Below are 23867 nucleotides of genomic sequence, written 5' to 3'. Positions count from 1 at the left end.
TTAACGCTGATTTATTAGAGCACCTCCAATGGTGTTACCCACCATTGGAGTCCTTAGAAATAGAAAATTATATATTTTTTTTATTTTTTATTTTTTGAATAGTTAAAGATTCTTATGATAATTGTGTGTCCAATGGTGTGATCCATTTAGAGTCCTTAGAATTTTTTTTTTAACTAAATTTTAGTAGAAGTTTATGTAATCTATCAATACTCCATGATATAAAGAAAGGGAAAATCATTACAAAACATCAAAAACTGAAGGGCAAAAAAAAGAAGCAAACGATTCTTCTTTTCACATGTTTTTGTCAAACATAGTTTATTCAAAAGTACTTTTTAGACTTGAACCTTAAGAGAACATACCACATAGGTCCTCTTTTACACCTTCCCTGTTTCCACCATCATACACACATAATGGTATAAACAATTAACAGAAGGAATCAAAGCCTGTGTGGGTTTCTCAAGCACCGTTTGTCTTCACACGCTTCTCCTTGTAATCCTTCACAGCTGCCTTGATGGCGTCCTCCGCCAACATACTGCAGTGGAGCTTCACTTGTGGGAGAGAAAGATGCTTCGCAATTTCACTTCACAGATAAGAAAAGCACACATTTATATTGAGAAACTCATATGCTGAAAAACCATATGTTCCATACTAACAAAGTAACCAATATCATACCAATAGACAAAATCCACTTGAAAGAGTTCCTCAAAAGAAAATAACAGTAGTGAAATACAGTTAACTGGTATCTCAACAATGAAAGAGCAAATCAAAGTAGACATCAACCACCACAAGTTCGCGTAATTGTAACAACAACTCGAAACATATTATGTTAATGCCTTCAAAACATATAAATGTAAGAGACAGAACAAAACAGTACTCACGTGTTCTTGATGGTCAGGACTTCCTCCATAGCTTTGCCTTTCACCCATTCAGTGGCTGAAAAGTAACATGAAAACCACACAGAATCAGAAACGAACCCTGATTAATTAATTAATCTGAGAAACAATGAAATCAAAATCTCTAATTGAAACTCAAGTCCTCTCATTTGACTAATTCCAAGGACAAAAGAAAGCAACACTTACCGGCGGGAAGAAATCGACAGCGTGTGACGGAGATAATCGAATCGTCTCAACGCGACGGCGGAGATGGAGACGGAGAGGGAAGCGGAGGACTCGAAGTGGAGTTTGAAGGAGAGGGAAGCGGAGGCGGGTCTGGAGATGGAGAAAGGAAGGGACTTGGGGGTGAAGGTAGAGAGAGAGCTAGAGAAGAAGCTGAAGCAGCCATGGTGAAGTGAAGAGAAGAGATAATTGGTGCCAGCACATTAAGGACTCAATCCTTAATCCTCTTAGTTAAGGACTCTTTCTTAGCTACAGTGGGTGTTTTATTATTTTTTTAATCCCTTAGACTTAAGGATTAATCTTAAGGACTGCTCTATGTTATCCCATTGCAGCTGCTCTTATGACATTACAATTATGAAAAAGATTACAAAGACGATTCGACAACCGACAAACTATCTGCCTTATAAAATCTACACCTAATTGCGTCATCTGAGCCGTCCTATGAAAATTCACTCGTCGCCCGATTTACTTACACTATGTTGAAGATTTCTTGCACGCATTTCTTCTGTTGTCTGCATTAATAAATCGCTCTCTCCGGGACTCGAAACCTGGATTTCCTGAAATCTGGAAGAAATTGCATAGTCTGGGGTTCGAACCTCAGACCTAGGTGTAGAAGTCTTTAAACCTTAACCACTAGGCTATGGTGCTTCCACAATTTTCCATTAATTAAATGTTCATTTCTTAATTAATTAAAAACAAATAATAAAGTTTAGAAAACGCGCATTTCTCCTCCCTCGGAGAACTTCTCAATCTCCGATCAAATCCGCATTCGAAGCTCAGAGAAGGAGACTCACATATATGGCTTTGGCTAGGGCAACGTCTGGCCCCGCCTACCCGGAGAGATTCTACGCCGCCGCGTCTCACGTCGGCTTCGACGGATATAATTTTATTTTCTGTTCAATAAAATTTAGAAATAATTATACGTTTATCAAATACTGTAATCCGGTCCAATAGCTTACAAAATCTAACTTTTTTTTTGCAGGTGTCTTATAGATTTGATTTTCTTTACTACTAAAGCTATATAACGAAAATTCCATATTTTCAATCCGTTACTTCTAAAACTATACAACGAAAATTCCATATTTTGAACTTTCTTATGCTCACACAGGGTGCGGACCGGTTATCTAGTTGAAGTTTATTACAGAACCTCTTTAATCTAAGCCAATTCAAAACAAAGTAAGATACAACTGTCGTTGACCTAAATATGATAATTTTTTTTTTGTCATTAAGATAAACTTCTGCAACCAACAACCAAAGACCAAAGTAGTTGAGGAAAACAAAAACAAGACAAAGCAAATCATTAAGAAACCAATAGGCATCGACTTCCCTAACACACAGGGAGAAAGATTCAAGATCTTCTTGCTCGGTGGCTATCATGAGCTCCGAGATACTTCATAGCAAAATCATTAGGCAGTACTTGCTGCTTCCTTCGTGATAAGAGATTGCAGCCAATTAGACCCATTATTCGCCACATAAAACTGTTGCCATTGAACTTGCAGGGCACTAGTAGCGATTGACGTGGCCACCATATTACACTCTTTGTGGATCACTGTAATTATGTTAATCTCTAGATGATCCAAAGCTCTTCTCAACCTTCTCCAGAGGGGTTGGAGGGTATAATGAAGCATAGATGGAGAAAATGCACCTCGCCAGTGTAGCATTAATGTTTCCAGAAGAACCCTCTTCGCCTTAATGTCACATAGAGCTTCTGCAACCCATACCATAGCAGTTAGATCAGCTTCTAGTTGGGATCGTATACCAACAAATGACCTTCTGCTGTGAAGCATTGCGCGTCCTTCTGAGTTCCGTAGGATCCACGCCAAATATGAAGAAGATAATGAATGATGATTTAAAATATATTTTTGAGAGGTCCTCAAACTAAAGTAACACTTACAACTCTCATCTTTATATTTAAAAAGTTAATGTGGTAATCCGAAAAAAAATATATTAGATATTCACTAATTAGTTTATCAAAAATTGACACTTCACCATTATTTTTTATAAAATTTATAAAATATAAAACTTATTTTATCTTTCTATTATTTGAACTAAATATATTAGTACAAGTTTAATAGTTCATAATTATTTTAATAATTAATAATATAAGTATGTTTTATAAATAAAATATCGCTTTGCTTTATGTTTAAATTCCAACTAAATTAACTTTGTTACGACTATCGGCTTTTTATTCTATTTTTATTAAATAGATAAATAACAACCATTTATGCTATTTTACTTCGAAGTAAACAACTTCAAAGTAATACATTACGGCCGTTAACCACTATCAAAAAGACTTAAGAAATAGAAACCAAGAGCCTAAGAAATAGAAACCAAGAGTTCTCAATGATGATGATAATGAAAAAACAAAACAAAGCTTTAATTTGATGTGTACACTAATTGTACATCACAACAATTCACTTACAAAATAATTAGTTCTTTGATAAAGAAAAAGATAAATAGTCCAGTTATACACTATCAACATTCAAGGTCTTACCCTTTTGTTTTGACTTTTGAGGGTTGTTTCAGATATACAAACAGTTAATTGGAACGAATCCTTTTTTTTTGTTTACAACTTTTTTCTTCATGGATTCCATGTCCCAAATTTTTTCTTTTTTCTTTTTGAGTTTGAGTTGTTTTGATTTCTTTTAATGGCCCAGCCCACTACCCATCAAGTTTGATGCTTCCATGAGAAGCCTAGTATGTTTGATGCGTCATGGAGAAGCCCAGTAAGCGAGTTTGATGCTTCATGGGAAAGCCCAGTATGTCTCCTTTGAAGGCTCAGCCCACAATTGTAGTGAGCATGACCTAGCTCCCTCTCTATATAAGATAATTCTCCACTCTCATCTAAATAATAAGACAACAAAACCGTAAGATCTCATAATGTTTCGCATGGGAACTATTTTTCTACGCAACTGTTCAGCTTCTCGCTCTGCGAGTTTTCCCAACTCTCCTCTCCCAACATATATTTACATTCACCAGACTAAGATGTGTACACTAATTGTACATCACAACAATTCACTTACAAAATAACTAGTTCTTTGATAAAGAAAAAGATAAATAGTCCAGTTATACACTATCAACATTCAAGGTCTTCCTCTAATATTTGATTTTGACTATTTTATGTTGCTTTTGTGCCTAATAAAAAGAGAAAAAAAATAATTATCCTTTTAATCTATTTTTATGAACTCAAGTTTAATGAACAATTGAATGTATTTTAATGAATGATGAATGACCGTGGACTCTAAAGATCTAAAATCACAAAGAAAGATTCAAATCAGCATGTGGTACATAAACATTATCCACTTTGTCTGACAAAGAATGATGGAGAATTATAAAAATTATCCACTTTCATCTAATTCTTCACTCTCCTCTACAAGACGTTTTCCTCTCATTCTCCTCTCCTCTCTCAAGACGTTTTCCACTCTCTTCTAACTCGCGCGTCTCAAGCCCCTTTCCATTCTCTCTTATCTCACGCGTCTCTCTCAAACAGGTTTATTCTAATTTTACTTCTTCTTTTTACCTTGGATGTTACTCTGTAATATTTAATATTTATTCTCTCTCTTGATCCTTCTTTATCTTCTTCACAACTGTAACATGATCTCCGATTCTCGCCCTTCGAGAAGATCGTTGGACTGGATGTCTTTGAATCTTTTTCTTTTTTATCTTTTTTGAATCTTAAATCGGACAAAGCGGTTGTTGGAGAGAAGTAAGCCTCTTGCATTTCTCGTGGATTCTGGTGTCTGTGAAGGCCATGCTTTTCTTTTTAAAGGCGGCAATATTTTGGATTGAAACTATTTTATTAGGTGATGGTGTGGTGGCCCTTGTAGAGGTCAAGTATCAATGGGATAAACAAAAAAAAGAGATGGTCCCAGTCATAACGTTCGTACAGTTATTCTTTGTCTTCTTCTTTTGAACCCAAAGAAAGCCAGGCTTTCATACACACTTTTTCCCATATACATGTTCTATATACATTCTTTGTAAAAAGAACAATACTACTTTTTTCTTGTCAACAAAGCAAATACTAGTTCTGATGGGATTATCCATCCATTTTATAATACTAAAGTCACTATTATATCTTTTAAAACATTTTCTGATGTGTTTGTTTTGTTTGTTTGTGTCATATCTTAAGTTAAATAAATATCTATATATATAAATGAGACTTGCCTATCTGCTCATGCTGCCACATCACTTAGAGAGCATGTTTAAAAGAAAGTAAATCTATATACTCTCTCGGTTTTTATTATATGAAGTTTTATAAAACTGTATAAAAAGAATATTTAAATTTTTTTTAAAAAAATATCATCAACTATTCACTTTAACACAATTTGACCAATTATAAAATAGTAGATTGATGGATACAAATAATTATAAAACATAAAAAGTTAAATGAAAATTAAAAACATCATCCAATTTAGAACCATTTTTTTCTCTCTAAGATGTCATGTATTAAATAACAGAATAAATATTTTACTAGTCAGTAGTAACATATATGTCATGTGGATTTAGTCTTTACCAGAAAATGTAACCAAAGAAACCACATTGAATTTTCTTTTGGCAATCAAACGGCTAAGAAACCACATTGTAACCAACTAAATAGTCGTTAGAAAAAATACGAAGGTACCATGAGAAATAATATATCGACCATCACCAATGTCGTCTCACTCGTGCCGCTATATAAACACTGCATTAATTAAATATTTCATTTCTTAATTAATTAATTAAGACTATATACTAACTTGTGAATCGGTTTAAAACACAAACGAATCAGAAAACGCGCATTTCTCCTCCCTCGGCGAACTTCTCAATCTCCGGTCAGAGAAGGAGACTCACAGATATGGCTATGACTAGGGCAACGTCAGGCCCCGCCTACCCGGAGAGATTCTACGCCGCCGCGTCTTACGTCGGCTTCGACGGATCTGATTCCTCAGCGAAACACGTCAGCTCGAAATTCTCAGACGATACTTCACTGATCCTCTACGCGCTCTACCAGCAGGTCAGCCACACTTAGCATTGCGAACCTCAACACGATTGTGGATTTTTCACGAGATCTCGTTTGTTTGATCCATCGATTCGTATCTGGTACTCTCATCCAAAATGTTATCAGTAACTGCTGCTTAGTTAAACGTTGCTCCGAGATTTTGATTATCGATTTGAGCGAAAACGAGATTGTAATACTTTTTGGTTATAGATCTCAGGAATCGTCCGTCCTTTAAGTTCGTTGTTTACTTAGATCTTGATTGGTTCTGTGACTATGTGTTAGAATAAGTCCATGGGATAGATATAGGCACATTGTTGATGATGATGATCTATTGGTTTTAATATGTGAACAGGCTACTATTGGACCATGCAACTCTCCGAAACCTAGTGCGTGGAGACCGGTGGAGCAGACCAAGTGGAAAAGGTTTGGTTCTGTGCTGTGTACATTTACGCATTTCGTGTATATGCCTGACTCTTGGAATCATACTTCTTGGAAGAAGCTTTGTGGTTAATAAAATAATTAGGAGAAGCCTTGGATTGTTATCAATTATTAGAGTAGAAGAATTAGGGAAACAACGGGAAAGAAGTATTCAAAAATTCTTGTGACATGCTGATAAAACCGAGTGCAGATTATGTTACTATGCAAATACAATTCTACATCACCGAGCTTGTTCTTTGCTTAGGATCGTTTTAAGGAAAACATGCATGGAACGTTATTTCTAAATCATTTACATATTTATTTAGTTGGCAGGGGCTTGGAACCATGCCCTCCATTGAGGCAATGCGTCTGTTTGTGAAAATTCTGGAGGTAAACGACAGAGAGCCTAATGACTATGGCTAATTCTTTTAGACTTGACTGGAGCAGAGGCTTACTTTCTTTCCTATTGCTCACTTTATATCAGGAAGAACATCCTAGCTGGTATTCGAGTGCATCTAATGATATTCCAGATCCTGCCGTGGATGTCCAAATCAATGTGAGTTTTGTATCCCATGGGATTCTGTGTCCAAAACATGAGACATATTACACATATTTTTCCTTAGGGAAGAAAATTAGTTGAGCTATTTAGTGCAATCATTCTCTGTAGCAGACAAAAGAAGATGAGCCTGTTGTTGAGAATAGGAACTCATTTAGCAAGACAAAGACAATCCCTGCTGAGAATGGGCATTTGGCTGAAATCCAAGATAAAGATGTAGTCTCGGAAGACCCAAATACTGTTTTTGTATATAATCAGTGGACTGCACCCCAAACCTCAGGTCAGCGGCCGAAACCCCGTTATGAGGTAATATACTTTCTCTCAATTTTGGGATATAAGTGAAATGGTCATGTCATTAATGTATCATTTGCACTTTCTAACTCTTAACTATCATATTTGCTTCAGCATGGAGCAGCAGTTATTCAAGATAAGATGTATATATATGGTGGAAATCACAATGGCCGTTACCTTGGTGATCTTCATGTAAGAAGCAACGCATATGATGCATAAACACATAAGCTGATGGTTTAAATGAAGTATTCAGTTTCATTTTAGTTCCCGCTAACAGTTTTCTGTGGAAATGTATACAGGTTCTAGATTTAAAAACTTGGACTTGGTCAAGAGTTGAAACCAAGGTTTCAACTGAATCAGAGGAAACATCTCCAACGCTACTATCTCCTTGTGCTGGTCATTCTTTGGTTAGTTTTTAACTTCCTTGCGTTTTGTATTGGTTTCTATCTTTTGGGTTTTCGGACTAGAAATATTCAGGAAAGCGGTTTCAGCTAAAGGAAAGTTGACTCTTCAATCCACTTGGTCTATTATTTTCACATGCCTTCTTTGTTGTTTTGTAGATACCATGGGACAACAAATTGCTGTCTATTGGTGGTCATACTAAGGATCCCTCAGAATCTATGCAACGTAAGCGTTTAAATAACTTCGAACACGGTTATTTGCAAATTTATTATAGGAAATTTTCTGTGATCTTAATTATTACAATTAATTTTCTGTCACAGTGAGGGTCTTTGATACCCATACCTGTACATGGTCAATGTTGAAGACATATGGGAAACCACCGGTATGTCTTCGCTTCTCATATTTCAAATTTTCACATTGGTTCTTGAACTGAAACTCTGTTTGTCATTTTCTCTTGCTTTTAGGTTTCACGTGGAGGCCATTCAGTCACCGTCGTGGGTAAAACCTTGGTCATATTCGGTGGACAAGATGCAAAGAGATCACTTCTAAACGATTTGCATGTACTTGATCTAGAAACTATGACCTGGGATGAGATAGATTCCATGTAAGATTTTATGATGTTTCTGCATTTGTTTTTCTCTTTTGAAGAAGTCAAACCCATTTAAGATTAGATATATGACCACAACAAGTTTTAGAAATCCACCAGCTTACTCCTCTGTTATTGTTAATGAAAGATTTGCAGTCAGGGTTTAAACTGTTGTCAACTTGCAGAGGTGCATCTCCGTCTCCGAGGTCTGATCATGCGGCTGCAGTACATGCGGAACGTTACCTTCTTATATTTGGCGGGGGTTCACATGCTATATGTTTCGAAGATCTGCATGTCCTTGATCTGCAGACTGTAAGTTGCAAGCTTAGCGTATATTCTTTCAGCATCCTTTCTTAACATTCTTTATTAGCGTCTGACATAGCTATCACATATAGATGGAGTGGTCAAGACCAGCACAACAAGGTGATGCACCAACTCCCCGATCTGGACATGCTGGCGTGACAATTGGGGAGAACTGGTTTATCGTTGGTGGCGGTGATAATAAGAGTGGTAGGTTTGCGCCTTTTTCGTTTATTACCCCGATGATCATTTATGGGAATGATTTCGCATTTGCTTACCTGATAAATCACTGCAGGGGCATCTGAAAGTGTTGTATTAAACATGTCAACTCTTTCATGGTCGGTAATCGCTTCAGTTGAAGGACGTGTACCTCTAGCTAGCGAGGTAGTTAAAAATGAATAGGCTTCATCCATATTAATTTCCAGATAATTATAATAAAGGTCAAAACTTCATTTTTCATTTCTACTGACAGGGATTAAGTTTAGTAGTGAGTTCATACAATGGTGAAGATGTACTAGTAGCTTTTGGTGGATACAATGGACGTTACAACAACGAGGTAGGGAACTAATGTTGTAATCCCATAAGTACCATTCTCTTGATTTTTTTTGCATTCAGTTGTGCTTATATATAACTATTCCTCTGGCGTTAGATTAATCTGCTTAAACCAAGCCACAAATCAACACTGCAACAAAAGACTCTAGAAGCTCCTTTGACAGGTAGTCTTTCTGCAGTTAACAACGCCACAACTAGAGACATAGAGTCAGAGGTTGAGGTGAGCCTAGAAGGTAGAGTACGGGAAATTGTCATGGACAATGTTAACCCTGGATCAAAGGTATCTCCAATCTGTTTGAATGGCTATTGTTCGAGATTCATCTTAACCAGTTAGCTAGCTATTGTAGATATTTTGCAGTAGCAAGTATCTAATGCACACATAGATGTGCCGACACATGATATAGTTTTATCATCACCATCTCCTTCTCTTATTTTTGATTTTTTGGTTAATGAATCTCCTTCCCCTTCAGGTTGTTGAAGGAAACAACGAACACATTATTGCGACTCTTAAATCCGACAAGGAAGAACTGGAGGCATCACTGAACAAGGAGAAGATGCAGACTCAACAACTAAGGCAAGAGTTATCAGAAGGAGAATCACGAAATACAGATTTGCACAAGGTAAGAAACAAATTGGTTTTCACCTTCTTTGGATCAAAAGCCGAGAAGAAAATTTGGTGAACCCAATTGTTCATAAGCCCCCATTGTTTGTTGTTGACATTTTTATAGGAACTTCAGTCTGTTCGTGGCCAGCTTCAAGCGGAACAATCAAGATGTTTCAAACTTGAGGTAATATAATTCCATAAACCACATCTCTTTCATCATCTGGATGGTTAGGATATATACATCCATTCCAACAACTGGATGATCCATCATTGATAAGCTTCATCTCCTTCCCTTTGGACAATGTGCAGGTTGATGTTGCAGAGCTAAGGCAAAAACTTCAAACGTTGGAAACACTGCAAAAGGAACTGGAACTCCTGCAGCGACAAAAGGCTGCCTCTGAACAAGCCGCAATGAAGAACTCTAAACGACAGAGCTCTGGTGGTGTCTGGGGCTGGCTCGCTGGAAGCCCTCAGGATACGGATGATGATGATTCGCTATAACTTTCTTTTGTCAGAGTCATGGTTTCTTCTTCCAATAAGATGTTTTATTACCCTTCCTTTTTGAGCTTTATATTAGCTTTTTTTCTATATTACTTAGATTCAATGTTATATCTCTGTTATACAAACAACTTATCACTAGAATAGTGTATTTGTAAGAAAATATTTTGTATACAACTTTCCTATTTTTCAAACAAACGTAGCCAAGCTTTCGGTATTGCTGCGCTATTTCCGTTCAATTTGCAACTCTCAAGTCTTAACGGTTCTGTTCTGTATCAAATTTGTTTTATCACAGACTGAATGGTGATTAACAAATTAACTAATTGAATATGAATCTTTAAATTTATTTTCTAAAACATCTCTTATCTTTCATTCTTTTCCAATTTTTTTTTTTATTTCATGATTTTAACAAAAAAAAATCCACTAGATAGATATCCGTTAATAAAAATTAACAAACTATTGTTTAATGGAATTATTTTTAAAAATAAATCCATAATAAATAAATACTATTGAAATAATTACATGGTGACGTTCTTCATGATTATCTTTGTATAATGATACGAATAAATCCTAATCCACTAAAGAATCAAAACAACCAATATTATAACAAATCGTAAATATATTGATTCATCAAATCCAATGTTTCTAACGAAGCTCTCTTTTCTTCTACTGATCATTCTTCACACAAACGATGATCGATTACTACCAACCAGTAGAGATTAACATTGTCTCGGCTCAAGATCTCGACTCCGTAAACCTTTTGTTCAGACCAACAGTCTATGTTTCCGTCTCGGTAACACGTGGTTCACGTGACAAGCAAGTCACACCAGCTGCTGTCTGGGAGAAGAAACTCTTAAGATGGAACTATCGTATGAAGTTTTATATAGAAGACGACAAGATTCAAAGGAATGAGTCAGTATTTGTGTTTCAAATCAAGGTCAAGAAGTTTTACGGGTCCAAAGAAGTCGTGGGGAAACTTTTCGTACCGTTGAAGCAATTGATTCACTTGAATGAAGAGAAGACTATAACTGAGCATACCAAAATCGATTATCAGGTGATTACTGAGTCTGGAAAACCAAAGGGTTGTATATGTTTAGGGTTTAGTTTTGGGAGTGTTTTTAAGGGACAAATTAGCGGTTGTGGTTCGGATAGTAATGTTAAGGTTCGTGAGGATTGTAGATTAGGAGCTTGGGGAATTATTAGAGATGTGCCATCTGCTCCTTGTGAAGACGATAGCTATGCTTGAGAAATCTATTTTTTTTCTAATGTTTCCATACCTTATTATTGTGTATATTTTAGGTGAAAGATGATTTGATCATGATAAACTATTTTGAATTGAGCGATAGTTTATTTTGATAACAAGGGAAATATATTGCATTCTTCTAAACAAACAGATTATTTGTATAGAGTTCGAAAATTAACTGACGCATGGACCAATGCACATGTATAATCTCTTAAAAGAAATAAGAATGGAAAGCTTCATTCCTTCTGAAGAGAGAATAACATTGTGTAAAGACCAATAAGTCATATCAAATCCAGAACTCCCACCTAACCTGATCTCTTCACTCAATCTTGTAGAGAGTATAAAAAAAGAAGTTTTGATGAGAATACACTCAAGCAGACAATAAGTTGGTTTTATTTAAGTATAAAACTTAAAAATCATCTGATCAAAAAAAAAATCATAATTACATGGTAAAATGTATGGTGACTCAAATTTTTCTCATACTCACTCAGGAGAAGTGTTTAACCAGGACTTCTAGCTCTAGTGGTAAGGGCTCACAGCTGGGAGTTCCGCCACCTGGGTTCGAATTCCGGCCACTAGGGAATAACATTTCGGTATCGCCAGGGACAGAGGACCGATACATGGCAACACGTGACTAGTCTGGACCACTTCGGTGGGGCCAAGATACCTCTGTATAATTCAAAAAAAAGGAAGTGTTCCATGACACATCTCTATTATTTGAAGCCTAATTTTAACTTTCATGTTTGCAAACACAATTTTGATTTGTGAAAGTAACCTACGAGAACTCTACATCCTTTCCAGTTATAGTTTGTCATAGCTTCTATCCACAAGCATGCGAAAGATGTTTCTACGGTTGACATTTGTTTCACATTACTTATAATTTTGGCCAGATACATATCTATATACTAAAGGTGGGATCATGGAGATGCCAAGATTGGAGGCAAAAAGAAGCAGAACCCACATGCTCAGTCTACATCATAGCTAGAGATAGAGCTAAAGCTCAACAACCATCCCGAAAGTAGAACAGAAGAAGAAAAGCGTTCATGAGGTAAAATAGTTTTAATTATTTCCTTTAAAGCCTACATATATATATATATATATATATATATATATATATTGTGATTACTCGAGTGTTAAATGTGATTTAGAGTGTAACTGGATCAATAGATTTTGGAATTAGAATATGTGGAATGAGTCATTCCATTTGATTCCAAAAAAATATAACACCAGTAATAGTGAAAGATCATTAATAAAACATTCCTATTTTTTTTGGACTAAATGGAATAAGAACATTTTTTTAACAAAAACATTCAGCAACATAAATATTGAAGAATTTTGTTCAAAAAAATATATTGAAGAATAAATGAAATGAGCGGAATGCCTATTTTTTAATTCAATTAATACTTAATTTTTTTATCTCTATTCTATTCATTTTATTCCTATAACTACTTTTATTCTATTCATATTAATTTCATTTATTTCAATTTCTTTTATTCATGCTATTCCATAATATGGTTTTCAATTACACCCTTATTCTATTTTAGATTTTTAGTCATTTAGGAACAATTACAAAAAAATTCGACAGTATAAAATGGCTCATTGTTGACGATATTGTTGATCAAAAGAAAAATAGCTTTACATCATCTTAAATAAAATATTAATTCCGCATGTTGCAAGCTATTTACAACATTGATCTTTCTAAGACTTCCCATTAGAGTTTTCCATTAAAGAGTTGGTTGATCAAATCAGCCAGGAAAAAAAAATTGTAACTTTCAAACATAAACTTTGCATTCAACCACATTGCTAGCAATAAGTGAGGTGATGAAAAACCTTCCACTAAGCATGGAAATGAAAAGTAACAATTTAGTAATTACTTTTTTTAAATTGTTGTGTTGAAATCACATCAATAGATAGGATTTATCAGGCTGAATCAGAAGAAACTAGGATTAAAAAACCATTTAAACTCTTTAAGGATGTCAATGCTTCATTTGTTGAAGAAAAGGTGAACCTATTCCCGGTGGACTTAAGTCTTAGAGAAAACTGCAGATTTTGAATCACTTAAGGTTGGTGACATTATTATTTTAATATATATAATTTGTGATTCTCTTTATATAATAAATGTAATTGGTTTGTACAAGTTTTGTATCCCTTCTCAAGATTGATGACATTATTATTTTAATATAGTTTGTGATCTACTCAGAATAATTGGTTTTAACCGTTTGATTTTAAGAGTAGATGGTTTTTACATGTTACAATTTAATATTTGGATTAAGAAAAAGAAATCTACATATTACCAAGAAAGAAAAGGATTACACTTGAGTATATGCATTTAATTCTAATAGTGAGATATGGATTTGCAAACTACAGACAACTCTATTTATCATTCAAAACTCATGGAGAAAAGAATGGGGTGTAAGAGGTTTGCTAGGATTTATCACTAATCACACATGTGATATCTATAACCTTGATGAATGGGTAACTGGAAATTCTTGAAAATTAAAACTATATGTTGAAGATATACAACAAATTTGGAATTTTTTTTACTAGTTTTCAATAAATAGTTTGCAAAACAAATCAGAAATTAAGTTTGAAAAAATCAGAAATTATTTTGGCGTTTAAATAAAAATAAAAAGAAAAATTTCATGCCAATCTTTGAAGTGAAATTTCTACTGGATATATATACAGAGACGCTTCTTTAATCCTCAACTCCATTTCTCTTTGATGTGGTTATCTTCTTCAAATTCATCAGTTATCTTTTTTATGTAATGCATCTCACATGGCTATAAACTATATAAATCTACCAAAACATTAATCCTCCAATAAATTACAATGATAATTACTTAATGCACCAAAATTAGTCTAGCGTCTACACTTATTAACACTGCGGATATAGATTCAAAGTGATAAACAAGACTAAATTTGAAGGGATGAAATATACCATCTTGGGTCATGACTTAGCCTGCAAAGGATGGGATAAGTCTTTCCGAGAAAGTGTACACGACCTTTGTTTGATTCTCTACAAGAGGTGCATGAGGAGACTCAAATTCCTTAACCATAAATGTTATATAAAAACACGCTCCAGACTCTCGGCGATAGCCGCTAGGTCCTCCTCTATAGTTTAATAGCCTCTTTATCCGTGGCATTGTTAATGCTCGCTAATAAATTGAAGATGGGATGGGTTCATCACAGCCTAGCACGCTTAAACTCAAAAACATTTTCGATGTAATTAGTATGACATCGGTTGATGTTTTGATATTGTATATGTTAATAGTTTAATGTATCATATGTTCCCTCTGCTAAATTTTGCATACAAATGTCAAGTATCAACAATAAACATTCATTTATAAGAAAATCGATTAATTATGTCCGAAATATATCTTGGAATGTGGCATTGTTTAAGCCATGTTCTAGTCTTTTGTTCAGATTTTAAGTCATTACTAGATTTTGACCCGCGCTTTGGAAGCGCGGAATATTTTACGATAAAAAAATTCACTAATAACTTAACAAATATTTTGGTAATTTTTAAAGAGTGTGTATTTAAAATATTTTTGCATTTAAATCAGTGTTTTTAAATTCAACCCGATTGTGATTATACAGGTTAATCCGGAGATCTGACAATTCAATTTAGGTTTCTAAAATATTCATATTAAAAAAAATCAGTAAAATCCGAGACTAACCGATTGAACTGATGGATGACCGATATGTAATCTAATTGAATTTAAATTGTAATAGTTTCATAATTTGTAATCTTATAATCTAAATTTTTAAATTCATTATTTTGCAATTTATGAAATTATGACATTTCTACAAAATTTTAAAGAGAAAATGATAGATATAAAATAAATAAGATTAATTATTTTATTGTTTGGAAACATTAATAGTAGTAATAAAATATATTGTTTGGAAACATTGATAGTAGTATAAAGAAATAAGTATATTGTTTGGAAACATGGACAGTAGTATAAAGAAAGAACATTAGTGATTTAATGTAGGTTTAACTATAAAGTATAAATGTGTATTTAATTTAAAAATTTACAAAATAAATGTTAGGTCCAACAGAATGTCTCTGTTTTAATAAGATAGATGTATGTAAATCTACCACTCACAAAAAAAAAAAAAAATCAACCACTCACTAACATGCGTATGTGTAATCGGTGGCCTTTTTATTCTTAAGTTAGTTGGTGGTGTAGTTGAGTTACCTATGAGTCCATATTGGGCCTTTTATCCGTTATATGGGCTCCGTTTGGTTCATGTTGATTCGTATGCTCATCAATAACCTTTTTTAAAGATCACTATAGAGAAAGATGATGCAATTATAGTTGATGTACATTTGTGGAGAAACCCAACAAGGCCAACACCATTATGTAATTTAAATTTCTCCAGCTAAGTCACATGTTTATATAGCTAGCATCTCTCTATCTGACACTTCTGGAATCTTCTTCTTTTATTAATTTTTCTTGGAATTATAGAATAGAATATTTGACCAGAAAAACAGAAAAACAGTATTTGATTTTTTTCTTTTCTTAGCTAGATACGTTTACTTAACCAACACTTCGTCAACGGCCCATAGTATATGAATGGTTAGGAAACCGACCCAATCGAAACACACGCTGGCACGCGTAATGTACTGTACTCACACGTGCGAAACCGATTGCTATAAATAAACAATTCTAGGGTACGCTTTGATTCCTCATCACCATCCAATTACATCGTTTTCTTCGTCACAACTCAATTTAAAAAGAAAAAAAAAGGAAGAATCTTCTTCTCTTCGAACGAACGTTTCTTCGACATATCCTCTTTGCACAACGATAAGCCCAGCGATCATGGCTCAAACAGATCTCAATCAGCCGAAACTCGATATGGTAATCATCTCATCTCAATTTCGCGAGATAGATCTCTCTTTCTCTTTACTTATCGGCTTTTCGTCTCAAATTTTTGGTCTTCTTGTATCTCCGATTTGATTTGTTGGTGGCTATTGGGGAAACATGAGAGCATGCATGTATAATTGTGGATCTGGTGAACGATCAGCAGTCTCTAATTATCAGAGAATTAGATAATAATTTTTTAAAAAAAACGAATTAGATGATAATCTGTAATTCAATTGGCTCACCAAAGAGATTTATTGATTGAATTTTTGTTGACAGTTTGAATTACGGATTGTAATTTATATTAGTGAGATTTTGTAGAAGTTTAAGATTAAGATATTGAAGAATTAAAGTTTCTCCTATATAACAAGCTGTTTGTTTTAGGGTATCGTTTATGTTTGGGCTAATTTTGCATGCGTCTCTTGCAGACTAAGGAGGAGAAGGAGAGGTTGAAGTACTTGGAGTTCGTGCAAGCTGCCGCTGTGGAAGCAGTGCTTCGCTTTGCTCTGATTTACGCGAAGGCGAAGGACAAGTCTGGTCCTTTGAAGCCAGGTGTTGAATCCGTTGAAGGAGCTGTCAAGACTGTCGTCGGTCCAGTCTACCAGAAGTACCACGACGTCCCCGTCGAGGTTCTCAAATACATGGACCAGAAGGTACATTGACATTCCCCTAGTTATCCTTTTTTATATATATATTATTATTATTATTGATGAATGATGAAGCGGCTGGGAGATGTTTATGTTGTAAAACAGTATCTGGTGAAGCTGTTTTTATGATATTAAACTTGCATTTAGACATAAGCTACAGTTAGTGGTGATTTCGAACTATACAACTTAGATATGATCGTACCATCTTCTTGTTTGTGTGTAATAAGGTTGAGTGGTCAATATGTTATGAACTTGCCTGTTTTTAGACCAACTTTACACGCTAAGTAGAAGGTTAGGGTAAGCGGGTCAAAGTCGTTATGTTCTCTGACAGTAGCGTCTATGTCATTGCAGGTTGACATGTCAGTGACTGAACTCGACCGACGTGTCCCACCAGTGGTCAAGCAAGTCTCTGCCCACGCCATCTCAGCTGCTCAGATCGCACCCGTAGTGGCCCGTGCCCTCGCCTCCGAGGTTCGACGCGCTGGGGTCGTGGAAACCGCCTCCGGGATGGCTAAATCCGTCTACACCAAGTACGAGCCTGCAGCCAAGGAGCTGTACGCGAGCTACGAGCCTAAAGCAGAGCAGTGCGCCGTTTCCGCTTGGAAGAAGCTGAACCAGCTTCCTCTGTTCCCGAGGCTTGCTCAAGTCGCTGTTCCAACGGCTGCTTTCTGCTCTGAGAAGTACAATGACACGGTGGTGAAGGCTGCTGAGAAAGGTTACAGGGTCTCATCGTACATGCCGTTGGTTCCGACAGAGAGGATCTCGAAGATCTTCAGCGAGGAGAAGACTGAGACGGCCAAGCCTGTGGAGTTTCAGCCACTCAATTGATTTGGAGGGGTTTGGTAGTTTGTTGTTGTTTGGTTTGATGTGAACCGGATCTTGGTTAGCGATGGTTCTGGTTCTTTTGTTTCTTTGTCTTTTCTTCTCCTTTGTTTCTATGAATTTTCGCTTTAATAACACAAAACTTCTGTAAAATCTACTTTGGAATGATTGTATAAAGCTTCTTATGTTTGCTCTAAACCCATGTTCGAAATTGCGCCAGGCGTAACGCGTGCGCTTGACCGGCGCCTAGCGCCGAATCAAATAATCGGGAATTATACGGGGATTATTCGGGGATTTCTTTTTGTTGTTTTATCTGTAAATGAGACTATATTTTATATATGGTGAAACTAAATTAATGTTTTAAGTGGTCCGGTGGTTTGTGAGCTAAATCTTTCTTGCTGGTCACAACTTCAAAGGAGGGAACGTGATATTCTGTCTCATTATCCTTTTTATATTTTCCTTTCCTCAGTTTAATGAAACAAAATTACGTTTATATCCCTATCTTCAACTTCTGTTCTCTGAAACATGTGACCTAATATACGCCGTTTACATTTTTCTCTTCAATTTCACCATTTCACATGTTTTTTCTTGTGGGTTTTACATACATATGGAATATCTAATACTAAACCTGTGATTTCGAACTTAAAAATCTGAGATTAACAAGCTTTTTTTGAATTGATCAAATCGATTTTAGCAAAACTAAACGGTGATTTGCTCACTTCCACGGATAACACGGGAATAATACGGCTCACCGCCTAGCCTTGCCGATTACCACCTTCTCGCCACGGTGATCTACCGCTAAGCGTCTAAACACATAAAATCAAGAAATAAAAAACGTGATCAAAATGATTAGAATTCCAACCACGAAAACGATGTCGTATGGATAATATCAACCTCCAAAACGATGCCGTTAAGGTTTATCGTCACAAACCATTAAACGAACGGTCATGATTTAATCTCGATCCCACCCATTAAAGTTTTACAAATGCAATGACGAATATAGCCTCCGTCAGTTTATAGCCGGCGACGACGATCACCGTCTTCCTTTGGACAATATTACTCTCACAGACACAATATGACTTACATATTACACTGAAGAACACTTTCCTAGATGACACACTTTCTTCAAGCAAGTTTACACATATACCCTCTAACTAGACGTTAATACATTTAGTCACTACCTCTAACTAAAAATATTAAAATATTTTTTTTTTCTATTTCCTTCTATTCGTACCAAATCTCAATATCCCTTTTTTCTTATCTAACTCACCAAATCTCTAAATCGACAAGCTAACCCTTGTCTCCTTCCTCCTTCGTCGTACTCTTGATCTTTTTCTATTGTCATTCTCTCAGATATAGCTAAAGTCTTAGAAACCTGAGCTGTAATCCTCTAGATACTCACTAAATCTTCCAGATCCACCGGTTTCCACTCGAACTTCATCTCTCTCAACCGCCGACGGTTCGTTTCCTAGCAGCTGTTGTTCCATAGACATACCGGCGACTGTTATTCTCCATGGAAGGTTCTTCCAAACCTCAAAAACAACTACTATGAACGAGGTTCAGTCCCGTGAAAACGATGCGGTGGCGATATAGGCCGTGGTAGAGAAAGTGGTGGATACCGAAATGGAGGCGGTGGTGGTTATGGAGGCGATGGTGAAAGACGTGAGTGTGGATACAATGGTGGTGGTTGGTGGAGGTGGCTACTTGAGTGGAGGAGATGGTGGAGGATACGACGGTTGTGGAGGTTGTGGTGGTTATGGATGCGGAGGTTGTGGATACAGAGATTAATTGTAGTGGTTGTGGATGAACCAGATGTCAGACAATACGAAGAGAACGAGAAAGACAATTACATCGAAGAAGAAGAAGAAGAAGATGATGATGAGCTGGACAATAGAATGGTTCTGTGAGAGGAACTAAGATTCAGAAGCATCCGAGGAGATATCAAAGATAAGTTTAGGAGATAAGGAGGATAAAACAAAAGAGATAAAGCTCGGATTGAGTTTTGAATTTGCCGATAAAAATGAAAAAGGAACCGATCACTTTTGTTGGAGTTTGGTTCATGTGTTGATCATTATTCTTTTGTAATACCTATGGTAATACGTTTTCTGAAACAAATGGTGTTTGCCATGTGATCGATATCTTATATTTGCCAAGATCCTTTTCCACAAAGAGAGTAGCAACAAAAACTCAAATTCACCACAAATTTATTGCACATCCACCAAATATGTATCCACCATAACCACATCTACAAGATTTCTATTTTGTTATACAAGTGGTATATGTATGTAATTTGTTTGTTTGATTGGTTCGGTAAACAAAAGACCATGATCCTTGAATCTATTTGGTGGATGTCCAACGAGCAACTAGCAGAAATGTCTGCAAAAGTCACCTCATTGAAAACCAAAACATCAGCATCCATATAACCCACTGACCACACCAGAGCCTTGACCACAATACTCACAACCACAACACATTCCCCCTAACCACGAGAGTCCCATCCACAACACACCCGACCACAACAACAATCACACTAACCACGAGAGTTCCATCCACAACACACTTGAGACAATCCAATCGTCTTCTTGTCCACCACGAACTCCGAGTTTCCCATCAGAACCACAAATAACTAAATCATTACTTTCAACAAACCAACATAATGAAATAGATGAAACCATCTCTTATTAAATTAAAACAAACCAACATACGGTGCTACCTTTGCAAAGAAGATTTCAAACGGAATCACAAAATGCTTGACAGAGTTTTTGCCAACTCTGCTAAACTTCTCTTTCAGTTTCACCATATCTCTCAACACAATTTTAAGTTTTTCTAGGAAAAAGGAAGGAAACATTTGCCTTCTGTTACTTTCACCACAGTCATATCCTTATTAATTACACCATCCACCAAAATTGTTTGTAGACTTTCCGCAGCCGTTAGATTTTTTTCTTTAGATCAGATCAAACGACCAAAAATGATTCTCTTCATCCCATATACCTATTTTTTAAATTCACCCATTTGTCATTTATTGTAACTAAAAAGAAACTTAGTTACAAAGTGAAAGTGTTTCGGGTGTTTCTTTAAAACCAACGCACTCCCCTCTAAACAATATCAAGGTTACTTTTGTCCGAAAATAAACAGCTGACAAGCAAAAGTGTGCTAAGTTTGTATTGTGTCTTTTAGCGATAGAAAAAAAAAGAAAGTGTCCTTCAATGTAACTCTCTCCTTCCTTTGGCTAGAGAGATAGAAAAAGCCATGGCGGACGAAGAAGACGAGTCACCGGAGACAGAGCTAAGTTACGATCAGAAGAAGGAAATCGCGAAATGGTTCCTCCTCAACGCTCCCGCTGGCGAAATCAACTACGTCGCCAAAGGTACTCCACTCATACACATTTACACTGAGGCGTATGTGTTTCTTATCGCACTGAGATGTGGAATCTGTATGAGAAAGCTCGATCGTATAGCGATACTGTGAGGACTGAGGATGGATCATTGTGCATGATTTTGAAAATTTATTTCGGATTTTGTGCCAGATTTAAAGGCGGTTTTGAGCGATGAGGAAGTCTACAACGAGGCAGCCATGGAGGCGTTTCCAGTGTACAATAAGTCTCACATGATCTGCCTTGAAATGCCTAATAGGGCGGGTGATGTGAGATTATCTATCTTAATCTGACTCGAATTGTATAATCACTTCCGGCTCTATTGAATAGGTCTCTGTTGTTTATTCATTGAAGTTGTGATCAACTTACACTTATTGGATCACTCAAGACTGATTAGTCTCTATGCTATTGTTTCTCCTGGAGTTTCAGTGATCTTAATAAAATAAATGGTTCTCATTAAGAACTTTTCTCTTTGTCTTTGCTAGAGAGAGTTTCCATGAACTTACACCTGATATTCTTAACTTCTTTGGCATGTGTGTTCTTTTCGTGTTTTATTGAAAATGTTTTTGCATAACCGTTTGTTGTTTGTTGTCTCAGGTGATTGTTTCATCTTACAGTGAAATTACAGAGAATGAGTACCTTGATCCAAGAACTGCCCAGGTTGCCATTGTTGATCACGTCAAACAGGTTCATTTAGTGATTATAGTTATGTTTCGTTATAGCTTGCTCTGATCTTTGAATCCAGTTCCAAGCTTGCATTTCTTTTCTATGACCAGATTTGTACAAATGTAAGACCTGCTGACGATGAAGAACTTCCATCTTCGTATATTGAGGAATTCAGGTATGATTTTACACCTAGCTGGAAGGATTTAGGATTAGTTTAGTTAACGCATAATCATCACTTCTGAATGTTCTTATGGCTCCAGAATCCAGATGAGAAAACATTAGAAGCACTTTATCTAGTAAGATGTTATAGCTTATTCCTGAGATAGACACATTTTGTCTCATATATTTCAATAGTCTGTGGTAGCTTAAGTTCTTATGGCTGCAGATGAAAAATATTAGAAGCACTTTGAAACGTCTGTTGTCTCTCCGCTAAAGATAATACATGTTGATAAGGCTGTTTTGCCCATTACAGATGTGCCCTTGATGCTGAAATCCAGAGATACGTTAGTGAATCTTACCCGAAAGGTGTGTCCGCAGTTAACTGTGTGAAAGGCAAAGATGCTGATGGTCCAGGGTCGAACTTTGAGTTCGTCGTTATAATTACTGCCATGAAGCTCAGTCCCCAAAACTTCTGGTGCGTACAAAGTGATATTCTCTTAACGTATTGTCAATTCTTTTAGCATCAGATATGGTCTCTGGTGTATCCATTGTTCAGAAAGAACAATCATCTGGAGAAGACAAAAGGTTTGCCTGAAATAATATTTTGATTGTGCAGTAATGGAAGTTGGAGATCTGTATGGAACATTGATTTCCAGGATGAATCTCAAGTGCTTGACATAAAAGGGAAATTGCAGGTAACACTCGCCATTCACTTATCCTCTCTGTAAGCTGAATGTGACTGATTCAAAGCCAACAGAAGATCAGTGAGCTTAGTCTAAGTATATAATCTCGTTCTCTTCAGGTAGGAGCCCATTATTTCGAAGAGGGGAATGTGGAGTTAGATGCAAAAAAAGAGTTCCAAGATTCGACAATATTTCAGGTACCTCCCACATACAATAATCTCACAAGAAGCCAAGGCTAGCATGTACTGTACACCATGTGTAATGTAGGTCAACTTATGGTTTGAATATTCTTGCTTACATTTTCCAGTCTGCGGATGACTGCGGGATTGCCATAGCCAATATCATCCGGCACCATGAGACAGAGTACCTTGCAGCTCTAGAGGTCTCCAAATAGCTACTCATTAATATATTTATTTCTGGTTCTTTTACCGGTTTTTTCTTGTGTTACTAATTTTGCTTCTGACCCAATCATTAGGTGGCGTATTCCAAATTACCGGATAACACTTTCAAGGTAATCCCTGTGGTCTAAATCTAACGATTTACAATGGCTGCATCGCACACTCATCCATCTGGTTTTGGGATTATTTGCATGCAGGATCTGAGGAGGAAACTTCCAGTGACAAGAACTCTGTTCCCATGGCAGAACACTTTACAGTTCAGCCTAACCAGAGAGGTAGAGAAAGAACTTGGACTTGGCAAGTGAGACAAAATCATCAAATCTCAGCCTCCTCTGTTTCCATATATTTTTACCAAGTTTCTGTGATTCCATTATGTAAGTGAAGAGGCTAAATATCATCCCTTACTGTTTCTGGTGCTGTGTCAGTGTATTTGTTCCTTCCGCTGATGTAATGTACAAACCGCATGCAAGTATTGAATCTTTGATATCTATAAAAAAAATTTCCGTTTGCCAAGAATTCAGTTCACTTATCGTAAAGGATTCATTCACACATGCAAGCGGTGATACCGTGATATATTGGATTTTTTAAAAAATTGCAAAAAAGCTCCGATGCCGGGAATCGAACCCGGGTCTCCTGGGTGAAAGCCAGATATCCTAACCGCTGGACGACATCGGAATTGATGTTAGCTTTGATAAACAAGTTTACAAGTTAG

The 23867-nt window shown here is 36.2% G+C and overlaps 4 protein-coding genes, 1 long non-coding RNA gene and 1 other non-coding gene across 8 annotated transcripts; 4 read left to right on the top strand and 2 right to left on the bottom strand.

The window, feature by feature from the left end:
- Positions 1-219: 219 nt before the first annotated feature.
- On the bottom strand, positions 220-1345 carry LOC108811949 (uncharacterized). Its single transcript, XR_008936097.1, has 3 exons — positions 1080-1345; positions 879-933; positions 220-580 (listed from the first exon to the last, which is right to left on the bottom strand). It is a non-coding gene; the product is annotated as an uncharacterized LOC108811949 (long non-coding RNA).
- A 4506-nt stretch (positions 1346-5851) lies between these two features.
- LOC108805909 (acyl-CoA-binding domain-containing protein 4-like) lies at positions 5852-10538 on the top strand. Of its 3 annotated transcripts, none has more exons than XM_018577897.2 (18): positions 5852-6108; positions 6446-6516; positions 6837-6900; positions 6995-7066; positions 7181-7372; positions 7472-7549; positions 7657-7764; positions 7918-7984; positions 8080-8141; positions 8224-8363; positions 8531-8657; positions 8741-8855; positions 8941-9029; positions 9118-9201; positions 9295-9477; positions 9668-9817; positions 9926-9985; positions 10111-10538. In XM_018577897.2, exons 1-18 carry the CDS (start codon positions 5950-5952, stop codon positions 10300-10302), a joined length of 2013 nt encoding a protein of 670 aa, XP_018433399.2. In that variant the 5' UTR covers positions 5852-5949; the 3' UTR covers positions 10303-10538. The 3 variants fall into 3 exon arrangements, with proteins under 3 accessions (XP_018433399.2, XP_018433398.2, XP_018433400.2); XM_018577896.2 differs by having other exon boundaries at positions 7178-7372; XM_018577898.2 differs by having other exon boundaries at positions 6055-6194; positions 7178-7372.
- A 407-nt stretch (positions 10539-10945) lies between these two features.
- LOC108807448 (uncharacterized) lies at positions 10946-11545 on the top strand. The gene has a single exon (XM_018579738.2). It carries the CDS (start codon positions 10991-10993, stop codon positions 11543-11545), a length of 555 nt encoding a protein of 184 aa, XP_018435240.1. The 5' UTR covers positions 10946-10990.
- A 4678-nt stretch (positions 11546-16223) lies between these two features.
- Positions 16224-18074, top strand: LOC108812405 (REF/SRPP-like protein At3g05500). The gene is made up of 3 exons (XM_018584658.2): positions 16224-16404; positions 16836-17060; positions 17406-18074. Exons 1-3 carry the CDS (start codon positions 16366-16368, stop codon positions 17880-17882), a joined length of 741 nt encoding a protein of 246 aa, XP_018440160.1. The 5' UTR covers positions 16224-16365; the 3' UTR covers positions 17883-18074.
- A 773-nt stretch (positions 18075-18847) lies between these two features.
- On the top strand, positions 18848-23671 carry LOC108811304 (F-actin-capping protein subunit alpha). The gene is made up of 11 exons (XM_056989565.1): positions 18848-18926; positions 21106-21243; positions 21403-21518; positions 21847-21936; positions 22026-22090; positions 22388-22549; positions 22691-22769; positions 22877-22954; positions 23065-23139; positions 23233-23268; positions 23353-23671. Exons 2-11 carry the CDS (start codon positions 21126-21128, stop codon positions 23458-23460), a joined length of 927 nt encoding a protein of 308 aa, XP_056845545.1. The 5' UTR covers positions 18848-18926; positions 21106-21125; the 3' UTR covers positions 23461-23671.
- Positions 23672-23758: 87 nt separating this feature from the next.
- Positions 23759-23830, bottom strand: TRNAE-UUC (transfer RNA glutamic acid (anticodon UUC)). Its single transcript has one exon. It is a non-coding gene; the product is annotated as a tRNA-Glu (tRNA).
- Positions 23831-23867: the final 37 nt, after the last annotated feature.

Source organism: Raphanus sativus, chromosome 6, assembly GCF_000801105.2.
Source record: "Raphanus sativus cultivar WK10039 chromosome 6, ASM80110v3, whole genome shotgun sequence".
NCBI classification, from domain to species: Eukaryota; Viridiplantae; Streptophyta; class Magnoliopsida; order Brassicales; family Brassicaceae; genus Raphanus; species Raphanus sativus.
Note: the sequence above shows the minus strand (reverse complement) of the source record. Positions and strands in the feature narration are given on the sequence as shown.